A 20,389-nucleotide genomic window follows, 5' to 3' on the forward strand; every position below is an offset into this window, starting at 1 on the left:
CATAAGGTAACTACCTTATTTCTCACAGCAATAGGAACTACAGGGCATCTTTCAAATATATGAGTTATAGAAGTTGAAGTAGCAAACAAAAAAAAATCGGCGAAGTACTGCTAATTTCATTTTATAAATAGTTGTGACAAACTTACCGAATTTTCACAAGTACAGTTGAAATCATACACAGCAAAAGAAAATGCCTCTCATATGGTGTCTTCACTTTTAGTTTTTCTACATGCAGCAAAAGTGAGAATGCTGCTCTGTCAGCACACCATGGGCCTAAAGCAAAATGGAAGCAGTGTTAAAATGACTTACATAAGTAAAAAAATTTAAACTGTTGTCACACAGTCACTGATTTACCAATGTCAACGGAATGTCACAAACACATTAAATACAGAACATCACCAACAGGAGATGTACAAATGCATAAAAGATATACATAGATAACATCCTGAAGAGAAATTTTAGGTGAGGAATAAAGTACACTACATAGCACAATAGGGTTCTTTTTTTAAAAAAAGAAAAAAAAAACTTATCAAAGTAAATAATGGAAGTGTAAATACAGACGAAGTACATATGCTTTTCCACAGAATGAACAGATAAATATGCATAAAAGCCTGATGGGGCAAAGTTGGATGCATGAACAGTAACTGCTATATGAATGAGCATGAACAGTAAATGCTATGTGAATGATCATCACTTGGCCAAATCAATTCTGTTTGGTCATATGTTGTCTGTTAGTGATTAATAATTGCAACAAATTATTATTGTGCAGTTGCACTGTTCTAGGCAGCAAAGTAATAGTTGTAATGAAGCCAATATTGCAGCTATTGTTCATAATATTGGAACAGATTTTTCTTGATCTTATTATTCATGTACGATTTTTAAGTTCCAATAGCACAAATAAACAGAAACAATAGACACACATTGGTTGTAGTGGTTTACTAATACCAAATTTGTATGATGATTTCAACAAAAAGTTGTAACAATAAGGAGAAAAAAAACTTCCTACTCCATCTGATTAATTAATATGCTTTGTTCATGTGTGTTGTATGCTGTGAAGAAGAAGAAGAAGAAGAAGAAGAAGAAGAAGAAGAAGAAGCAGAAGAAGAATGAAAGTTTGTAAATTGTGCTACTGTGTTCAACTTTCTGTTTGTGTGCCTATCCCCTGCTCGATGCCAGCAATATATTTTGAGTAGCTATACTTATTCAGCCCATTGTCTGTATTCCAAGCAAAATATGGACAACAGAGCTGCCACATGTATAAATGTAGAACACACATTCAACAATATTAAAATTAATAGGTGTTGTACAGCAAGTCTTAAGAGTACTGACATTTCATACATTTCCTAATATAGCTTCATAAAGAAGCAGAACAGTACTGTTTTGTTCCAGGAACAGTTGATTTTCAAGCTGATAATGCTGAAATAGTTTAGGAATAAGAAGTTCTGGATAACTGCTTTGATTAATGTTTCTAACAGCAAGGCCAAGAAGAGCGAGATAGCATATTGACACATGAACTGCACAAAAAATTCCAGTAGAAGACACTATTCTCACAATGAGAATGTACATCAAATATAGTAAAAGGAATCATAACCTCGGCACACATTCTAAGTGAAAAGATTTGGAAGAAACAGCTCAGTGACAATTATGCACTACACAAGTTTGGGACAATCACAGGTAGCAAAATGAGTACACATATGCTGAAAACACAGTTGTTATGATGTCAGCTTCATGCAACATATCACTGTACCTTAATCTGCAGAAAATGAGATAAACTTGTATTTCAACTGAACAAAAAGGTTTGTTGCTGGGGAATACAGCCTCAAACACAGCTGTTTTCAAATTCAAAGTAAAAATGTATTCTAGTGGCAGCAGCCTTCTGAGGAATGAATTATAGGTGAGAAGATACATATGTGGTTCTCTTACTTCTTGCTAATACAAAAATTTTACAGTTGAGTCACAAAAAACCAAAGCCTATAAAAAAAACGCCTGCGTGAAACACTGATGGGAAAAAAAAGTCCACCCCTTTAGAGGTTTCCAATTCACTCAAGATTTACTGTTACATAAGTGCATATGGAGTACATGAAATGATTGCATTTATAGAACAATGGCACAAGCAGTTATGAGGTACCACATATCAACCCGTGCTGTAACACCTGTATTAGTATGTGGTGTAGCCTTCACGGGCAGCAATACATGCACTGACTCTGAATCCAGTCAATCATACAGATGGCAAATACCACCCTACAATGTGTTATGCCACGGCTCCTTGATCTGTTCACATAGTTCTGTACAAGTAGTTGGTTGGCAGTCGCAGGAGTCACACCTGCAAAGATGATGTAGATTTTGATCCGATTATGCCACCTGTGGGATAGTATATGTACTGATAATGGTTTCAATGTCGCCCACCAAGAGATTGCATAGTGGCATAGCTACCAGAGCACCTCTGTGTCTTCCCTTTAGTAGGGAATGCTCATAGCCAGAAGGCTCACAGTAGTGCAAACGTCTGAAGCAAGCAAGCAACCACCCAAGGAGTCACACTCGTGTTCCCTACAGCCAAATGAATGAGTTTGAAAGGGATCAAATTGTGGCCTTCCGAGTGGTGGGATGGTCCTTTCGGAGAACTGCCGCATAAGTTGGATGTGCTGTGTCAGTTGTGCAACACTGCTGGTATCACTTGTCACGAGAACATGCTTGCTCCCATTGACAAGGTTCTGGACATCCACACAGCACAGACGCCTGCTAAGATCTTTATATTGTAAGGGCAGCAGATTGTACACCTACCACAGCACAAATAAGAGGGCTTGTGAGCCCAGATGTGTCAACACGAACTGTTTTGAACTAGTTATTAGCAGTGGGACTACGGGCGTGCACGCCTCTTGCCAGTCTTCCACTCGTGCCACAGCACTGATGTGTACGACTTGACTGGTGCTGTCAGAGGATCACTGTGGTCTTCAGCAATAAAAGCAGATTCTGCCTGCATTCAAGTAATGGTCATTTGCGCATATAACATAGCATGGTGAGCACTGTCTCGTAGAGTGCATTTGTCCAAGACACAATGGCCCCACACCAGGTCTTATGGCCAGGGGTGTGATAAGCTGCAACTCTTGTTCACCTTTAGTGTCACTGGAGGGGATGCTAACCAGTGCTTGGTACATGCAGAATATTGTTAGACCTGTTCTCTTGCCATTCTTGCAATGGGAAGATGATGTGTTGTTCCAACAGGATATACTCACCCACATACTGCCCATGAAACTCAACGTGCTCTGATAGGCGTGGAGCAACTCCCCTGGCCAGCACTATCTCTGGATTTGTCTCCAATTGGGCAAGTGTGGACTTCCATGACATCCAAACTAAGATCCAACATTTTCACTGTTGAGATACTACTTAACTGTACATTTAAAAGTTTAAGTAAGATTGTGCACCTCTTCAACAACTGATACTCTCTGTGATATGGTTTTATAAATAATTTTGAGTCATTTTTACTAGTGTCATCATATAAAAATACTTTGAACTCTCAGAAATATCAACTTGCAGTGTCACAAATCATTTTATAACTGTGCAAAGAGGATAATGGACATCAAAATGGGCAATACATATCACTAGTCCTTCACAATGCCTACTGTTCTGGCATCAATAAAGTTATTGAGAAGTCAGCCCAAGACTGCCCACAACTACAAAGTACATCTTTTTTATTGTACCCTTAGATTCTCCCAATTGAGTTATGGCAGTGACAGCAAGCCTCTACTAACATTTCAGGTGGCTAATAGTGATGGTCATTCCAAATTACTTGCACTGATGATTACTTCCATGCTGTCAAAAATATTCTGCATTTGTGGTCTTTTCAATCTACTGATGAGACTTCTGAAACTTTCTCTGCCAAAAACTGGATTAAGTCTCTCCTGGTGCCCCTGTTCTATGATTACAAGGGAAGTGCTTGACCCCAAACACTCTGCACTGTATGAAAATGTGGTCAAAATATAAATCGCTAACACCAATTTCTATGCAAAACTGCATGTCTTACCCCAAGTATTCCAGGTCTAAGAGAGAGGCTTCGGTAACACAAAGAAACAAAACATCAACATAATAGGAGCAAAAGTACACATTTCCCTCTGCTTAAAATATGGTACTTACATAATCTGATCAGCAAACTTTTTCTACTGGTCTGGTAGTGTTGGACAGCTATTCAGTCTTAAAAGTGTGGGTGTAGGATTTCAGTGAAATCATATGTTAAAATCATAACCTTCCTTTTGTCATGCATATTTTTATATAAGTTTGTACTTCAGTGCAAAAAGTATATTGTACAGCACAGAGTTAAGTCTGATGAAATGACAATCATATAACTTTACTAGTGTTCTCTCACACTGTAGTATTACAAAATCAATGATCCATCTCATTAGAGCTTATATTACCGAAAGTAGTACATATCAAGAGGTCAGCAACATTTTATTGTCTTCAGTCCTATTATATTGACATTTTGTTTCTTTGCATTACCAAAGTTCCTCTCTTAGTCCTTGAATAGGTGATCATGCAAATGTCTCCTGCAGTAAGACACACAGTTTTGCATGAGAATGGCTCATAACACCAGTTGGTTGGATGATTAAAGGGACCAAACTATTAGGTCATTAGTCCCGTTTTACTTGAACAGAGAGGTCTATACATCAGAGGTGGCCCCCACGCAAAACTCAGGGGCAGAAGACCATAAGGTCTACTGAAGGTCAACGAAGGCTAGATAAGGGACAGAAAAGAAGAAAGTGAGACATAGGTAGAAAGACAGGTGAGGTGCCCCATGTAGGGAGCAGCTGGAAGCCCCCAAAATCAGAGTGCAATGAGGGGACATACATCATCCCCCCCCCTCTCTACCACTTACCAGAGGTACCCCACTCAGAAACTGCCTAGGAAAGACCAGAAACATGGCTAGGGGAAGAGAGATTAGAAGAGCAGCTAGGGTGAGGGCAGGGGTGGACCACCAAGGCCATACAGCTGCAGCCCGGTCCGGGCAGAGGAGGCAACAGTGTGTTCTGCTAGCCCCTCAGTGGGCTGATAAGGTTAAGTGGTCCTCCCTTAAAGAGAGTGGTGAAGGTCCTCTTCACGAATGAAATGTACAACTATGTCATCCACTGAGGCATCATTGCCTAACACCAGGGAGAGGTTAAGAGTCCACCTCAGGGCACCTAACCTGGGACAGTTCAGCAAAATGTGGACACTGTCAAAGGGAAACCACAAGAATAGTGGGGAGGGTCATCGTGACAGAGGAGATGACCATTAGTCAGCGTATGACCAATGTGGAGCCGGCAAAGGATGGTAGAGTCCTTGTGTGAGGCCTGCATGGGGGACTTCCAAAGATTCATAGTCTCCTTTATCACTCATAGTTTGTTTGGAGAAGTCAGAGTCAGCCATTCCATATTCTAGATCGCTAAAACATGACAGCATAATACCGTTCGGAGATCGCCTTCAGAAACACCAACCACCTCAAGAGTCAGCTTACTGGTAGCCAGTTTGGATAGGCTATCAGTAAGTTTATTTCCCAAGATCCCAAAGTGGCCTGGGCTCCAGACGAAGGTCATTGGGTGTATGCATTGTTCAAGGGCATACAGAGAATCCTGGATAGCAATGACCAAGGGATGGCAAGGGTAACACAGGTTAAGATCTTGCAAACTGCTTGAGGAGTCACTGCAGATGAGGAAAGACTCACGGGTGCTGGAATGGGTATGTTCAAGAGCACGAGAGATGGCTACAAACTCCGCAGTGAAAACACTACAGCCATCTGGCAAGGAGCACAGTTCATTATGTCCTGTGAGAGTATAAGCAAACTGTATCTGACCATCAACCATCAAGTCATCAGTATAGACTATTTCTGAACCCAGGATGCACCAAGGATGGAGAAAAATTGGTGGCGGAAGGCTTTGGGATGAACCGAGTCTTCTGGACCTTGTGATAGGTCAAGATGATGCTGTGGTGAGGGTTGCACCACCGAGGTGTAAGTGAGTGGGCCTGGGTTGGGTTGTTTGGGGGAAGAGACCAAACTGTGAGGTCATTGGTCTCATCAGATTAGGGAAGGACAGGGAAGGAAGTCACCCATGCCCTTCCAAAGGAACCATCCCAGCATTTGCCTGGAGCGATTTAGGAAAATCACGGGAAACCTAAATCAGGATGGCTGGACACGGGATTGAACCGTCATCCTCCCGAATGCGAGTCCAGTGTTCTAACCACTGCCCACCTCGGTTGGTTGTGTGGGCCTGGAGGAGAATTGGTAGAAGGAACAACTGGAGTTCAGAGAGGTCTCGGATGAGGATTGCGAAAGTACTCCCTGATCTGGGCCGCCATTGTGGAAGATGGGTTTCCATGTTTGGAAAGAGGAGATGGTACTTTGGATGCTTAGGTGATCTGCGAATGGGTGCAGCATAACTGACAAGCTGTTGCTGGTGGCTAATCCGCAGTGGAAGGACCCCAGCCACCACGAGTAAGCTGTTCACAGGGCTAATTCGAAAGGCTCCTGTTGCAAACTGAACCGATGTATAAGATCCAACATCTGCAATGTTCAGGGCAATGCCAAACTATATGCCAGACTCCCATAAAAGATTGGATTGTATCAGGGCTTTGTAAAGCTGCAGAAGGGTAGTGCGGTCTGCGCCCTAGCTGGTGTTACTCAGGCAGTGGAGTGTATTAAGGAGCAGCCAGCACTTTCACTTAAGCTAGCATAGATGGGGAATTCAAGGCAACCGAGCATCGAAGATTAGTCCAAAATGTGAGTCTTGGCAGCTGAAAACTGAAAGCTATGGGTGAGGGCCCATGCCAGCACCTTTTGTATGGTACTTTGTAGCCTACGTTCAGCGACACCACACTAGAGGAGCAACAGTAGAGGCAAAAGTTGAGAGTTATACTGAGGATCCCACAGCTGCTATTCCATTGATGGCTATTAGAAAGAGAGGGACACTCAGTACAGAGCCCTGCAGTACCCCAATCTTGTAGACATAGGGAGAACTGTGTGAGGTACAAAATCTGGAAAATACAATGAGACAAGAAATTCTGAATAAAAATTTCGAGCAAACATGGAGACCCCACTCGTGTAAGGTAGCAAGGATGTGTTTTTTTTTTGTTTTTGTTTTTGTTTTTGTTTTATGGTGCACGAACATCTAGGGTCACATGTGCCTACGTCAGAACTTCAGAACTATAGAACAGGAAGACGGAACAGGAGGTAATAGCAACTACACATTAAGCCCAATTGACGGAAGCAAAGACGGTTAAAAACAGGGACTTGGAGAAAAGTCCATAAAATTCACCATAGAGACAGCAGAGGTCCTGAACTAAAGATTAAATGTCCATCATCATATTGCTATGATGGATAAAAAGTAAAATGCGGTTGACAGCCCATGTTTTGTTCACTACAACGACCAATAACTGAGACAGCAAATATAAATGAGAACATAAATGGTTAAAAAAAGGGCATCCATCAGGAAATGGCGAACCATCAAAGATTGAGGAGGATGAGCACAAAATGTTGGAGGACCACCACATAACAAATGGCAATAGCTAAAAAAAACGGTGCCCAATATTCAACCTTGCTAAAATGATCTCCTCATCTGAGAGGACTGAGAGGAGGTTAGCCAAGCTGCTGGGAGAGCTTTAATTCCTCCGAGCTTGTTCCTATGAAGGGAAGACCATTGGTGACTCCAAAGGATCACCAGCTGCTGACAGACAGCAACACAGAGATTACTGGAGGGAATGGAAGAACTAGCAGGCTGAGGTTCAAGGACTCCAGCCTTGGCCTCAGCAGCCTTGTTTCCCATCAGACCAATGTTACAAGGAACCGGCATAAACACCACCGTAGCTCCATCAAGAGTGACCAAGTGAAAGCTTTCCTGGACCTGTTGAACTAAGGGGTGGACGGTGTACAGCACACAGAGGCTCTGAAGGGCACTTAGAGAGTCAGAGCAGATGACACAATTGAAATGCCTGTGTCACCTGATGTACTGAGTTGCCTGATACAGGGCGAAGAGCTCCACAATAAATACTAAGCAGTGTTCTGGAAGCCGACACAAAAAACCGTTGGTGCCAATGAGGAAGGCACAACTGACACAACAGTCAGTCCAAGAGCCATCAGTGTACACAAAGGTACTATCACAAAGTTCTGTGTGAAGGTCCAGAAACTTATGGTGGTAGAGCGAGTCTGGAGTAGTGTCCTTAGGAAGCAAATGAAGTCCAAGGTGAACATGGGCTGCAGCACGAGACCATGGTGGCAAATGATTCAGACCCATTGTTAAAGTGGCAGGTAGCACGAAGTTAAGCTGCCGGAGCAATAAATGAAAACAAACTCAATGAGGTAACAGAGAATGCAAGGCATAGTGGTGATCAAATGAGTCACTGAAGAAGGAGATGTAAGATGGTTGGCCAGCATAGCAGACAAATGGCATTTGTGTCTGCTGCGGAGAAAATCACAGCATTATGACAGCGGTAGTTCAGCAGCTTCTGCATACAGGCTCTGAAGTGGGTTAGTGTTAAAGGTGCCCGTGGCCAAACGGATGCCACAATGGTGGATTGTATTGAGACAGCATAAGATGGGCGGACATGCAGATGCATAAATGAAACACCCATTGTCTAGTTTTGAACAGACAAGGGACCAGTACACACGTAGGAGGGTGGTCAGATCAGCTCCCCAGGAAGTATCGCTGAGGACATGTAGGACACTGAGGGACCACATACAGTGGGCAGTCAGGTAATACACATGGGAGGACCAAGAAAGTTTTCTATTGAGCATGAGCCCCAGGAATTTCATAGTTTCAATGAACGGAAGAGCAACAGACCCAACATGCAAAGACCATGGAAGAAACCGATTGCACTGCCAGAAATTCATGCAAACGGTTCTGCCAGTGGAAAAGTGAAAGCCATTGTCGATGTTCCACAAGTTAAGACAATTGAGACAACGCCGAAGATGCCACTCAAGAAGACTAGTCTGTGGAGAATTGCAATAGACGGCAAAATCGTCAAACAAGGGAGACAGAGATGCCTGACAGGAGACAGGCCATAACAAGGTTAATGGTGATAACACAGAGGACGAAGCTCAGAATGGAACCCTCAGGCACACCGTTTTCCTGGATAAAGGTGTCCGACAAGGGAGAAACCACACAAAACTTGAAAACTTAGCGTTTTAAAAATTCTTGAAGGAAATGGGGCACATGACATCAGATGCCCCATGTGTACAGAGTATGGAGGATACCAGTCCTCCAGCATCTCCAAATTGAAAAACATAGCCACAGTCTCGTATTTCTGCAGAAAACCATTCTTGACATATGTTGACAAAGTGAGAAGATGGTTAACTGCAGAACGGCGCGCTCGAAATCTATACTGTGCAGTGGTAAGTAAATTGTGAGACTCGAGCCACCATACCAGTCGGGCATGAATCATACATTCCATGACCTTGCAAACACAGCTGGTGAGAGAAATGGGGTGGTAGCTAGAACGAAGGTGTTTCTCCTTACCAGGGTTAGGCATAGGTATGACAGTGGCTTTACATCAGTGTCTGGGAAACGTGCCCTCTGCCCAGATGAAATTTTACATATGAAGGAGAAAGTGCTCGAGTGCAAGAGAAAGGGCCTGCAACATCTAAAAGCGAATATCATCCAGGCCTGAGGCAGAGGATCAGGATAACATGAGAGCATAACCTAGCTCCCTCATAGTAAAGATGACACTGTAGCACTCACAATTCTGAGAAGAGAAGGGTATCGCCTGCGTCTCCTCCACTTGTTTCCGATGTAGGAAGGCACGGTGATAGTGGGTGGAGCTCGAAATCTCTGCAAAATAATGGCTCAAGGTGTTGGAGACAGCAACAGGATCCACTATTATGTCCTCTGCTGTTGCCAGGCTGGAAACTGGGGAATGGACCTTGCTCCCAGGAAGAAAAGGGAGGTTGGCCCACACAACGGATGAGGGAGTGGAACTGTTAAAAGAACTAGTAAATGGCATCCACCCTGCATTTTTGCTATCCCGAAGAGCACGATGACAATATGCACACAATTTTTTACAGCGAAAGCAGTTTGTCATTATAGGATGACGGTCATATTTGGAGAGAGCACAAATCCACAAGCAAATTGCATTGCAGCATGCTTCAGTCCACTAAGGGACTGGGACATAGCACAGCAAAGATGAAGTGTTAGGAATGGAACATTCTGCCACGGTAAAGATAATGTTGGAAAGGTATTCTACCTGGTCATCACCACTGGGGAAACATTGTTTGTCGAAGGTCAATGGGGAGGAGTAAAGTCTCCAATTGCCCTTAGAAAGCCGCCATTTGGGTGTGCACGTAGGTGGGGTAAGAGTCAGCAAACGGATAGCACACATGAAATGGTCACTCGAGTACATGTCTGAGAGAACAGGCAAGCTGGACAGTGCAGAAGGAGAGGTTCAAATGGGAATAGGTGTGCATGGAGTCTGAAAGGAGCATTGGTGCTCCCTGTTAAGACAAATGAGGTTAAGCTGATTGACATCAGCCAAGAGGGCACCTCTTGGACAGGTTCTGGGAGAACCCCAAGGGGGATTGTGTGCATTAAAGTCACAATGCAGCAGAAAGGGGGGAGAGAGTTGATCAGTAAGCTGGAGGAAGTCTGCCCTGATGAAACCGAATGATGGAGGGATGTAAATGGTACAAAGGGAAAAGGTGAAGTGAGGAACTAACATGTGAACTGTAACAGCTTGAAGCCAGTTAGTCAGGGAGATGGTTTGACTGTGAACGTCATCCCAGAATATCAGCATGACTCTCTCATGAAATGGAATGCAATTCTCGGGGTGAAGGTCAAAGCCGACTGGAAAGAAATGTGAGCGGTCAAAGCAGTTGTGAGGACGCAATTCTGTTTCCTGGAGACAGAGAACAAGTAGACGCTGAGATTCCAAGAGCAGCTGTAATTCCTCATTGTTGGATCTAAGGCCATGAATGTTCCAATGGACGAGAGTGATGATGACTGGGGAGGAGGGAAAAAATGAAGGGGTGTCACCTTGGCAGCTGCTGAGTGCTAGCCTTCGAAGACTCACCGCTACAGGGCACAGAGGTTGGAGGATCCTGCTCCACAAGATCGGATCTCCAAATCAACGAATGAGAAGACCGTTTGCCCTTCTTTGATTTCTTGGAGCCGTGGCGGGTGGCAGATGATGATTCAGGGTCAGTAAAAAGTCTTTGGGGGAGTATTTCTTCTGTCCTTTCCAGCCTGCCTGTTGTGTAGCAGGTGACTTCAACCCGTGAAGCATAAGTTGGGTGGCTTCTTGCACGGCTGGAGGAGGAGGATATGGGGATGCTACCATGACACTGGGCGATTTTACAACCAGTGCTGAATTTGAGGTTGCATGTCTGCATGGCCTTGTCCTTCATGGAGCGAGATGTAACAAGAACAGTACTGAAAGTACTGGGTGGTAAAACACAGGGTTTCCAACTAGCCAACAACTTGTGAGTCACAGGGTAAGGCACTTTTTCCTTCACCCGGATCTCCTAATGGCCTGGTCATTGAGATACATGGGACAATTTCAGGAGGAGGCTGCTTGGTCGCCATCGCAAATGATACAGTGGGGAGAAGGAGGTGGACAATCACCCTCATGAGCATCCCTACCACAGGTTACACATCTGGCCAGGCACTGGCAGGACATTCGAGTGTGGCTGTAACTATGACACTGGTAGCAGCGCATCAAGTTCGGAATATACGGTTGGACTGTGATAGCTTCATAGCCTGCTTTTATCTTCGATGGAATTACTGTAGCGAAGGATGGCTGTCTAAAGTACGTGAAACCATGAGGAACCCTCGTGCAGCTGGAAGGGTCTTCAAATCGTTAGCCTCATTCCACTTACATTTAGTAGACATAGACTGTGAAGATGATGATTGCTGGGATGATTGACTCATTGCGAGAAAATCGCCCATGATTGCTAGCATCTCTAATGGCATGCTCCTTCCAACTGGAGCCCCCCCCCATCAGAGGGGGGTGCGCCTGCCTTAGGTGATTGTTCACACCTCAGATCACACCTCCCAAACGCCTGACAGAGGGACCTACTGACAATTTGGGAAGGTGACAGCTCAGGCAACAATCCCTCCCTCGGCCTGGCCTGTAGCAAGGGGTACGTGTGAACCCTACCTGTTGACTCGAGGCTGGAAATTACGTGCTACCCAGTCACCTGTTACCTGTCAGACTCATTAACCAGCCTTCAGGAGTGCATAGGGAGGAAGAAGGAAAAGAAGAACCTCAAATACCAAAGCAGAGGAAGTTTAGAAGGGGAACGAAGAAAGAAAAAAGGAACAAAAAACACTGGAAAGACTGTTCTGATGTCAGGCTACATTGGAGAGCCTGCCTATGATCTCTAATGGTCTCTGCAATTTCTGATGACCACCAAAGTACTGTCTTCCATCGGGGTGGTCCCGAGGAACAACGGATCACTAAATCAGCTGCTCTAAAAGAATGGCTATAGTTGTACGCTGCACTGACTCATTGATAACTCCATGTGACAGGGAGCCAAGGTCAACAGCAGAGATGAAAGCACCTCAGTCATCACTGTTGAGAGCCCTTCTGGACTAGTGTACAGGGGAGTGATACCAACGGAGGGACAGCAACACTAGAATGTCCTGTCGGTGCCTGGCCAGATGTGTGGTAGGGATGCTCGTGAGGGTGATTGTCCACCTCCTTCTCCCTACTGTATCAATTGCAATGGCGGCCGAGCAGCCTCCTCCTGAAATTGTCCCATGTATCTCAATGAGTGGGCCATCCAGGAGATCTGGGTGAAGAAAAAAGTGCCTTAGCCTGTTACTCACACTCACAAGTTGTTGGCTAGTTGGAAACCCCGCATTTTACCATAAGGCACTTACAGTACTGTTCTTGTTACATCTCATTCCACGAAGGAAATGGCCATGCATACATGAGACCTCAAATTCAGCACTGCGGTTGTAGCATTGCCCAGTTTCATGGTAGCATCCCCGTATCCTCCTCCTCCAGCTGTGCACACAGCCACCCAACTTACGCCTCACGGGATGAAGTCACTTGCTACAACCACCAGCCGGCTGGAAAGGACAGAAGAAATACTTCCCCAAAGACTTTTTACTGTCCTTCCAGCCCACAAACATCTGAATCATCATCTGCCAACCGCAAAATCTCCAAGAAATCAAACAAGGGCAAATGGTCTTCTCATTCGCTGATTCAGAGATCCTCTTCAACGGTCTCGCCACGTTATACCCTCACCCAGCCGACCTCCATGAGGACGATGCGCACTGCCAACAGTTTTTCTGCCCAGGACTCCACAGTCCAACAGAGGGAGAATGCTGACGCCTTTGTAGATCTTGTGGAGCATGATCCTCCAGCCTCTGTACCCTGTAGCGGTGAGTCTTCAAAGGCTGGCACCCGGCAACTCCCTCACCCCTTTCCACTGCACCGTGACTTTAATGCACACAATCCCCTTTGGGGTTCTCCCAAAACCTGTCCAAGAGGTGCACTCTTGGCTAATGTCAAGTCCACCAAGGGATTGGGACATTGTGCCGCAAAGATGAAGTTAAGTTCAAAGCATATTTTCACGCAGTTCTGAGCATTTGAAGTCACACACTTCCCTATTAATTAACCAGGGAGGCCAAATGATGTACAGTTAGAACATCTCAGGAGCATATATGCAAATAGGTTGACTGAACACTCACGTAACAGTTTAATCACACTCGTTAGCACTTAAAAGTATATGTTAAATTACGAAAACAGGAGGAGGAGGAGATTAGTGTTTAACGTCCCGTCGACAACGAGGTCATTAGAGACGGAGTGCAAGCTCGGGTAAGGGAAGGATGGGGAAGGAAATCGGCCGTGCCCTTTCAAAGGAACCATCCCGGCATTTGCCTGAAGCGATTTAGGGAAATCACGGAAAACCTAAATCAGGATGGCCGGAGACGGGATTGAACCGTCGTCCTCCCGAATGCGAGTCCAGTGTGCTAACCACTGCGCCACCTCGCTCGGTTTATGAAAACAGCTCAGCAGAGAGGTTGCATAGGTGACAGCCCAGCACCTGAGTGCATATACTGCAGACAGACACCCCACGAATGGGCAAGCACTTATGGCTGGCAACCAAATTGTGTGTGCAAGCATTGCTGTACAGAGTTGACAGAGAGTGCACTCTTGTTTCACCATCAAAATCAGGAACACCCTTGCAGCTTCCAGTCAGTTGCCCAGCTTCCAGTCAGTTGCCCTGTAACATACTTTGTCCTAGACCAACAACCACTGTCACAACTCCCATGCAAAAACACCTACTGCAGCATACCAGTACTGTCAGTTCTAGGAGCCAATGGACATCAACATCCAGTTGTTCCAGCCATGCTATATGGATGAGAAATGGAAATGGAGTTGCTGTTGCATCCAGCACCAGGCTAGTCTCCTCCTCACAACAGCAAGCACAAATCTGTTGATTTCTGTCCTTTCGAGCCTAGTTTCAAATAAAGAATGCTGTGTGCTTTGGATTCGGTGATCTGACACTGAACAGTGTAGCAATTAGTTGCTAACCTAGTGGGTCAGACATTCTAGTCTGGCACAGCAATTGGCCACTTGCAAATCACAGCAGATTAACAAACCATACAATATCTGCTCCACCACGGCCATCCATCATAAATTCAGATTCTCTTTAAATGTCACTAACAGTTTCTATACTTCCTGTTGCGCTCTACAACCACTGATCCCTGCATATCACATGTGCTGCTCTTCTGGATTACTCTTTCAAATGGCTTGCAACTAGCCACTGACAACTCACTGTGAATTTCGGGTTGCATATTGGACAGTGTCAAGTTATGATATGATATCAGGTGATTTACGTTAAAAGTGACTGTCCTAATGCAGAATCAATAAAATATAAGCTGTTCACATACAAAAATTATAGAGAGACGTACACCAACATGAAACCTTGGGCAGTGCAGTACAGCATTGGGTAGGCAAAGTTACAAGGCACACCCATCAACTAAACTTCATATCGGTTTGTTTGTGTTCACATTGTCAAATGATGGATCATTGTTGCCTGGCAACACAAGTTTGCTGAAATGTTAGTGAGTCAAAGAATAATGAACAAGTGACAGGTTTTACATTTCCTTGAGACATAATAAAATCAAACTAATTTACTGTAGCTCCTGCTCAATACCTTTTGATAAATCACCACATACAGCCATCTATGTAATTGAGGTAAAATTAAACCTTCATCCACAATGCAGTTCAATAGAATGCACTGTTATCTCCAATCATGAATGGAACAATGTGGGCTGCATACATTGTACAGTCTGTCGCAATTCCTCAAAGGGTCAAATTTCAAGCTTATACCACAAGCATATTATCAACAAGAAATGTCAGTACTGGAAGCTGTCCACAATATCTGCTGACATTAACATGACTATCACAAGAATCCCCAAAACACACTAGATGACCTCACGATGACCACCACTGAGTGGGACAGGCTAGAGCAGCAATGCCTTTACCATTTTGTGGGCAGTCAAGGAGGATCCAAGCATGTTACAGTGCATGGTGTGGAGCAACAAGCAAAATATCCTAAACTGCTCATGAGAGAAATGCCTACTTTCCAAGTGGAGGCTAATCATTTGAAGTGCCTCTCTCTGCAACTAGTTTATGGTCATAGAAAGGGAAACTTTTACTGGAAACTCAAGATGCAAGTTAGTTATGATATGGACGCTGGCAATGAAGGCTACACCTTTCACAACATGTGGTTAAAATTCTTCAAATTGCATTCTAATTTCCTGATCACCTGAATGCTGCCAGTCTAAGGTCATTTAAAAAGAGTTACCCAACTGCTGCATGACTTGAACTGTGCCACACGAAATATCAGGATAACTGGTATTAATTTCAGTAACATCCAAAAAATTAAAAAAAAAAAAAAATGCTGAAAGCTTTGGTGTTGATCAGGAGTTGGTAGAAGTCGAGCAACACAACTGTAATTTTTGTCTATGAACAATAAAGGTGGTTAATAAATTGTGAGAAAGTACTACTAGCTGCTCTGAAAGATGTCATCTGGAAGCAATATTTTCAAGAAAATCTTTTGTGATGCCAAACTGATTGTATGAAGATGCTTGCATACTATATGAGTGACAACAGCTCTCCAAGCAGCCTCCAAAAAGGCAATATGCAGGCCTTTTCCTTTTAGGAGGTTCAATTAATTATTTTAACACTGAGAGTTTTGTTTCCCATTGGCATAATACACACCAATAGCTTCACACTTCCACGTAAGTTTTCCATAGAATTTACAGGTTTATCTTACTCGTGATATACAATTAATGAATGCACATATTACTATTATACTCTGTGTTCTTGCAGTGTTGGTCACATATAAGAAGTTTTAAGATTTGCTCATTACCTACATACTTGTTCCATTACAGGATATATCAACGGCTCAGCCTGGCTTTGCACACGTAGCATCAAGTATCTACAGCCAGATGGTATGACTGGCGTAGCATGTTTTGTTTGGAGATCACAAATAAAATTCACAGAACAATGTTAAGTAACTGAATATCATCACTTTCACATAACTTACGTGGGTAAGATGCACATGCCAGGAAAGTTGTCTAGAGGCACGTATGTTGTGTGTTCCATATTGAATTGGCATTTGGAGTGACATCTCATTGCAATGATGGGAGCATATTATGATGTAAGTAATACGTTTACAACCAATAAAAATATTTTATATGCATTGTAGGTGTATGTATTGGTTGGTTGGTTTAAAGGCGGGAGAGGGGACCAAACTATGAAGTCATAGGACCCTTGTTCCTAATAAAACAATGCCACAAGTTTGAGAATAAAACGGACGAAACATATAACACAAAACGGAAAGAAAGGAAAAGCCACAAGAACGAAGGGAAGGCAACGAACACTAAAAGGAACAAAAGAGGACAAAAAAAACAACAAAGAGACACTAGAAACAGAAGAGAGTAGAACATGAAAACAGATTACAGTGGCTGGCCAACCACGAGAATAAAAAGGGAAAGCCAGCCAGCCACTCTGCAATGCATTAAAACCTCCACCCTAAACGCACTTGGGTAGAGGACACAGAGGGACAAAGGACATGCGCTAAAACCTACATAGAAGTATAAAACCCACTCTTGCGGATAAAATGTAAAACTAAAGCTGCTGTGGAGGCATTGTCACCAACAACGAAAGGCAGAGTGCTGGGGAAGTTAAAAGTCTGCCACAGAGCAGTTAAAAGTGAGTGGTCCAGCAAGAGGTGGATGGCTGTCATTTGGAAGCCACAGCGGCACTGAGGTGGGTCCTCGCGACGGAGTAGGTAACTATGCGTTAGCCACGTATGGCCAATGTGGAACCGGCAGAGGACAACTGATTCCTTGCGAGAGGCCTGCATGGAAGACTTCCACACATTCATAGTCTTCTTAATGACACGCAGTTTGTTATGCGTGCTGTTATGCCATTCCGTCTCCCAAAGCCAGAAAACCCTGCGGTGTAACACAGAACACAGGTCAGCTTCGGAGATGCCTATCTCCAGAAGCGGTATCCGTGTCGCCTGTTTGGCCAGCCTGTCAGCAAGTTCGTTGCCGGAGATTCCAACGTGTCCTGTGGTCCACACAAACACCACTGAATGGCGGGACTGTTCCAGAGCATAGATGGACTCCTGAATGGACGCTACCAGAGGGGGGGGGGGGGCTAGGGTAGCACTGGTGGATAGCTTGTAGGCTGCTCAATGAGTCAGTACACAGGAGAAATGACTCGTCAGGGCATAAGCGGATGTACTCAAGAGCACAAGATATGGCCGCCAGATCTGCAGTTAAAATACTGCAGCCAACTGGCAAGGAGTGCTGCTCAATACGGTCTCCATGAACATATGCAAAGCCTACGTGACCATCAGCCATTGAGTCGTCGGTGTAAACCACTTCAGAGTCCCAGAACATGTCAAGAATCGAGTGGCAGTGACAGTGGAGAACGGCGGGGTTAACGGAGTCCTTAGGGCCATGCAAAAGGTCCAGACGAAGCTGTGGCTGATGTGTGCACCATGGAGGCGTACGTGAACAGACTGCAAGTAGAGGTGATAGAGGGAACGACTCCAGTTTGGAGAGAAGGGACAGTACGCGAATCGCAATCGTTAGCCCCGATCTGGGCCACCGATGCGGGAGATGGACTGCAGCAGGCAGGAAAAGGAGATGGTAATTTGGATGCCCAGGGGAACTATGAATGTGTGCTGCATAACTGCCGAACAGTTCTGCATGTCTGATCTGCAGTGGAGGGACACCAGCCTCCACCAGTAAGCTGGTCACCGGACTCGTCCTAGAAGCTCCTGTCACTAATCGAACCCCACAGTGGTGCACAGGGTCGAGTAAATGCAATGCTGAAGGCCCTGCCAAACCATAAACCACACTCCCATAGTCAGTTCGGGATTGGACAAAGACTCTGTAGAGCTGCAGCAGCGTACAGCGATCTGCACCCCAATTGGTGCTGCTAAGGCAATGGAGGGCATTGAGGTGCTGCCAGCACTTCTGCTTAAGCTGACAAAGATGAGGGAGCCAAGTCAACTGAGTGTCAAAAACCAGTCCTAGAAATTGATATGTCTCCACTACAGTGAGTGGATCGTCATTAAGGTAAAGTGCGGGTTCCGGATGAACGATACGATGCTGACAGAAGTGCATGACACATGACTTTGAGGCTGAAAACTGGAAGCTGTGGGCTAGAGCCCATGACTGCGCCTTGTGGATGGCTCCCTGGAGGCGCCACTCAGAAACAACAGTATTGGAGCAGCAGTACGAAATGCAGAAGTCGTCTGCATACAGAGAAGGTGAGATGGAGGACCCAACAGGTGCTGCTAGACCATTAATGACCACTAAAAACAGAGAGACACTCAATACAGAGCCCTGCAGGACTACATTCTCCTGGATATGGATGGAACTATGGGAGTCACCACCTTGGACACGGAAAGTACAGAGCAACAGGAAGTTTTGGATAAAAATCTGAATCGGTGTCCAGAGACCCCACTCATATAATGTGGCAACGATATGATGTCGACCAGTTGTGTCGTATGCTTTACGTAAGTCAAAAAAAGACGGCAATCAGGAGTTGCCGTCTGGAAAAGGCTGATCGGATGGCAGACTTGAGGGCCCCAAGACTATCAGGGGTGGAGTGACCCTGGCGGAAGCCGCCCTGACATGGAGCCAGTAAGCCACGTGACTCCAGGACCCAACCCAACCACTGACATACCATATGTTCCAGCAGCTTACAAAGAACATTGGTGAGGCTGATGGGCTGATAGCTATCCACATCAAGTGGGTTTTTACCTGGTTTGAGCACCGGACTGATGGTGCTCTCCCGCCACTGTGATGGAAGGATGCCATCACACCAGATCCAGTTGAAGATGACGAGAAGACGTCTCTTGTAGTCAGATGAGAGATGTTTAATCATCTGGCTGTGGTGCGATCAGGCCCAGGAGATGTGTCGGGGCAATGTGCAATGGCTCTGAGGAGCTGCCACTCTGTAAATGGGGCATTATAGGATTCACTGCAGCGTGTAGTGAATGAGCAGACATTCCCTTCCAGCAGCCGTTTGAGTGTGCGAAAGGCTGGGGGTAATTCTCCGACACAGAGGCTTGAGCAAAGTGTTCGGCAATCGCATTTGAGTCAGTAGATAACTAGCCATTTATGGTAACAGTGGGGACAGCTGATGGGGCCTGGTACCTGAAAAGACGTTTGATCTTTGCCCAGACTTGTGAAGGTGACGTGTGGCACCCAATGGTGGAGACATATTTCTTTCAACACTCCTCCTTCCATTGTTTGATAAGGTAGCGAACACGGGCACAGAGCTGTTTAAAGGCTATGAGGTGCTCCAGGGAATGGTGCCACTTACGCTGCTGTAGAGCTCGCCGACGCTCCTTAATTGCTTCAGCGACTTCCAGTGACCAGCAAGGGACTGCCTTATGCCTTGGGCACCCTAAAGAGTGAGGAATCACGTTTTCTGCCACAGAAACAATTGTGCTAGTCAGCTGCTCAACCATCATATTGATGTTACCGTGTGGGGGAGATTCAGCGGTGACAGCAGAGGTGAAAGTTCCCCAGTCTAGCTTGTTCAAAGCCTGTCTAGGCAGGAGTCCGTGTGCCTGACGTTGGGGCAGTGACAGGAAGATGGGGAAGTGGTCACTACCACACAGGTCGTCACAAGCTCTCCAGTGGATAGATGGGAGAAGTCCTGGGCTGCAAATTGATAAATCAATGGCTGAGTAACTACCAAGAGCCACACTGAAATGTGTGACGGCCCCAGTATTTAAAGAGGTATGGCCAGTAAGCATGGTACCACCCCACAAGGGTTCAAATGGCTCTGATCACTATGGGACTTAAAATCTGAGGTCATCAGTCCCCTAGAACTTAGAACTACTTAAACCTAACTAACCTAAGGACATCACACACATCCATGC

The 20,389-nt window shown here is 45.0% G+C and overlaps 1 protein-coding gene across 1 annotated transcript in view; it reads right to left on the reverse strand.

Annotated features, from left to right (window-relative positions):
• LOC126183590 (endoribonuclease Dcr-1-like) overlaps window positions 1–20,389 on the reverse strand; it is a 295,755-nt gene that overhangs the window by 191,710 nt on the left and 83,656 nt on the right. Inside the window, exon 8 of the mRNA XM_049925687.1 lies at window positions 147–273. Within this exon, the coding sequence (XP_049781644.1) occupies window positions 147–273 (127 nt within the window). The remainder of the gene's footprint in view (window positions 1–146; window positions 274–20,389) is intronic.

The sequence above is a fragment of the Schistocerca cancellata genome, chromosome 4, assembly GCF_023864275.1.
Source record: "Schistocerca cancellata isolate TAMUIC-IGC-003103 chromosome 4, iqSchCanc2.1, whole genome shotgun sequence".
NCBI classification, from domain to species: Eukaryota; Metazoa; Arthropoda; class Insecta; order Orthoptera; family Acrididae; genus Schistocerca; species Schistocerca cancellata.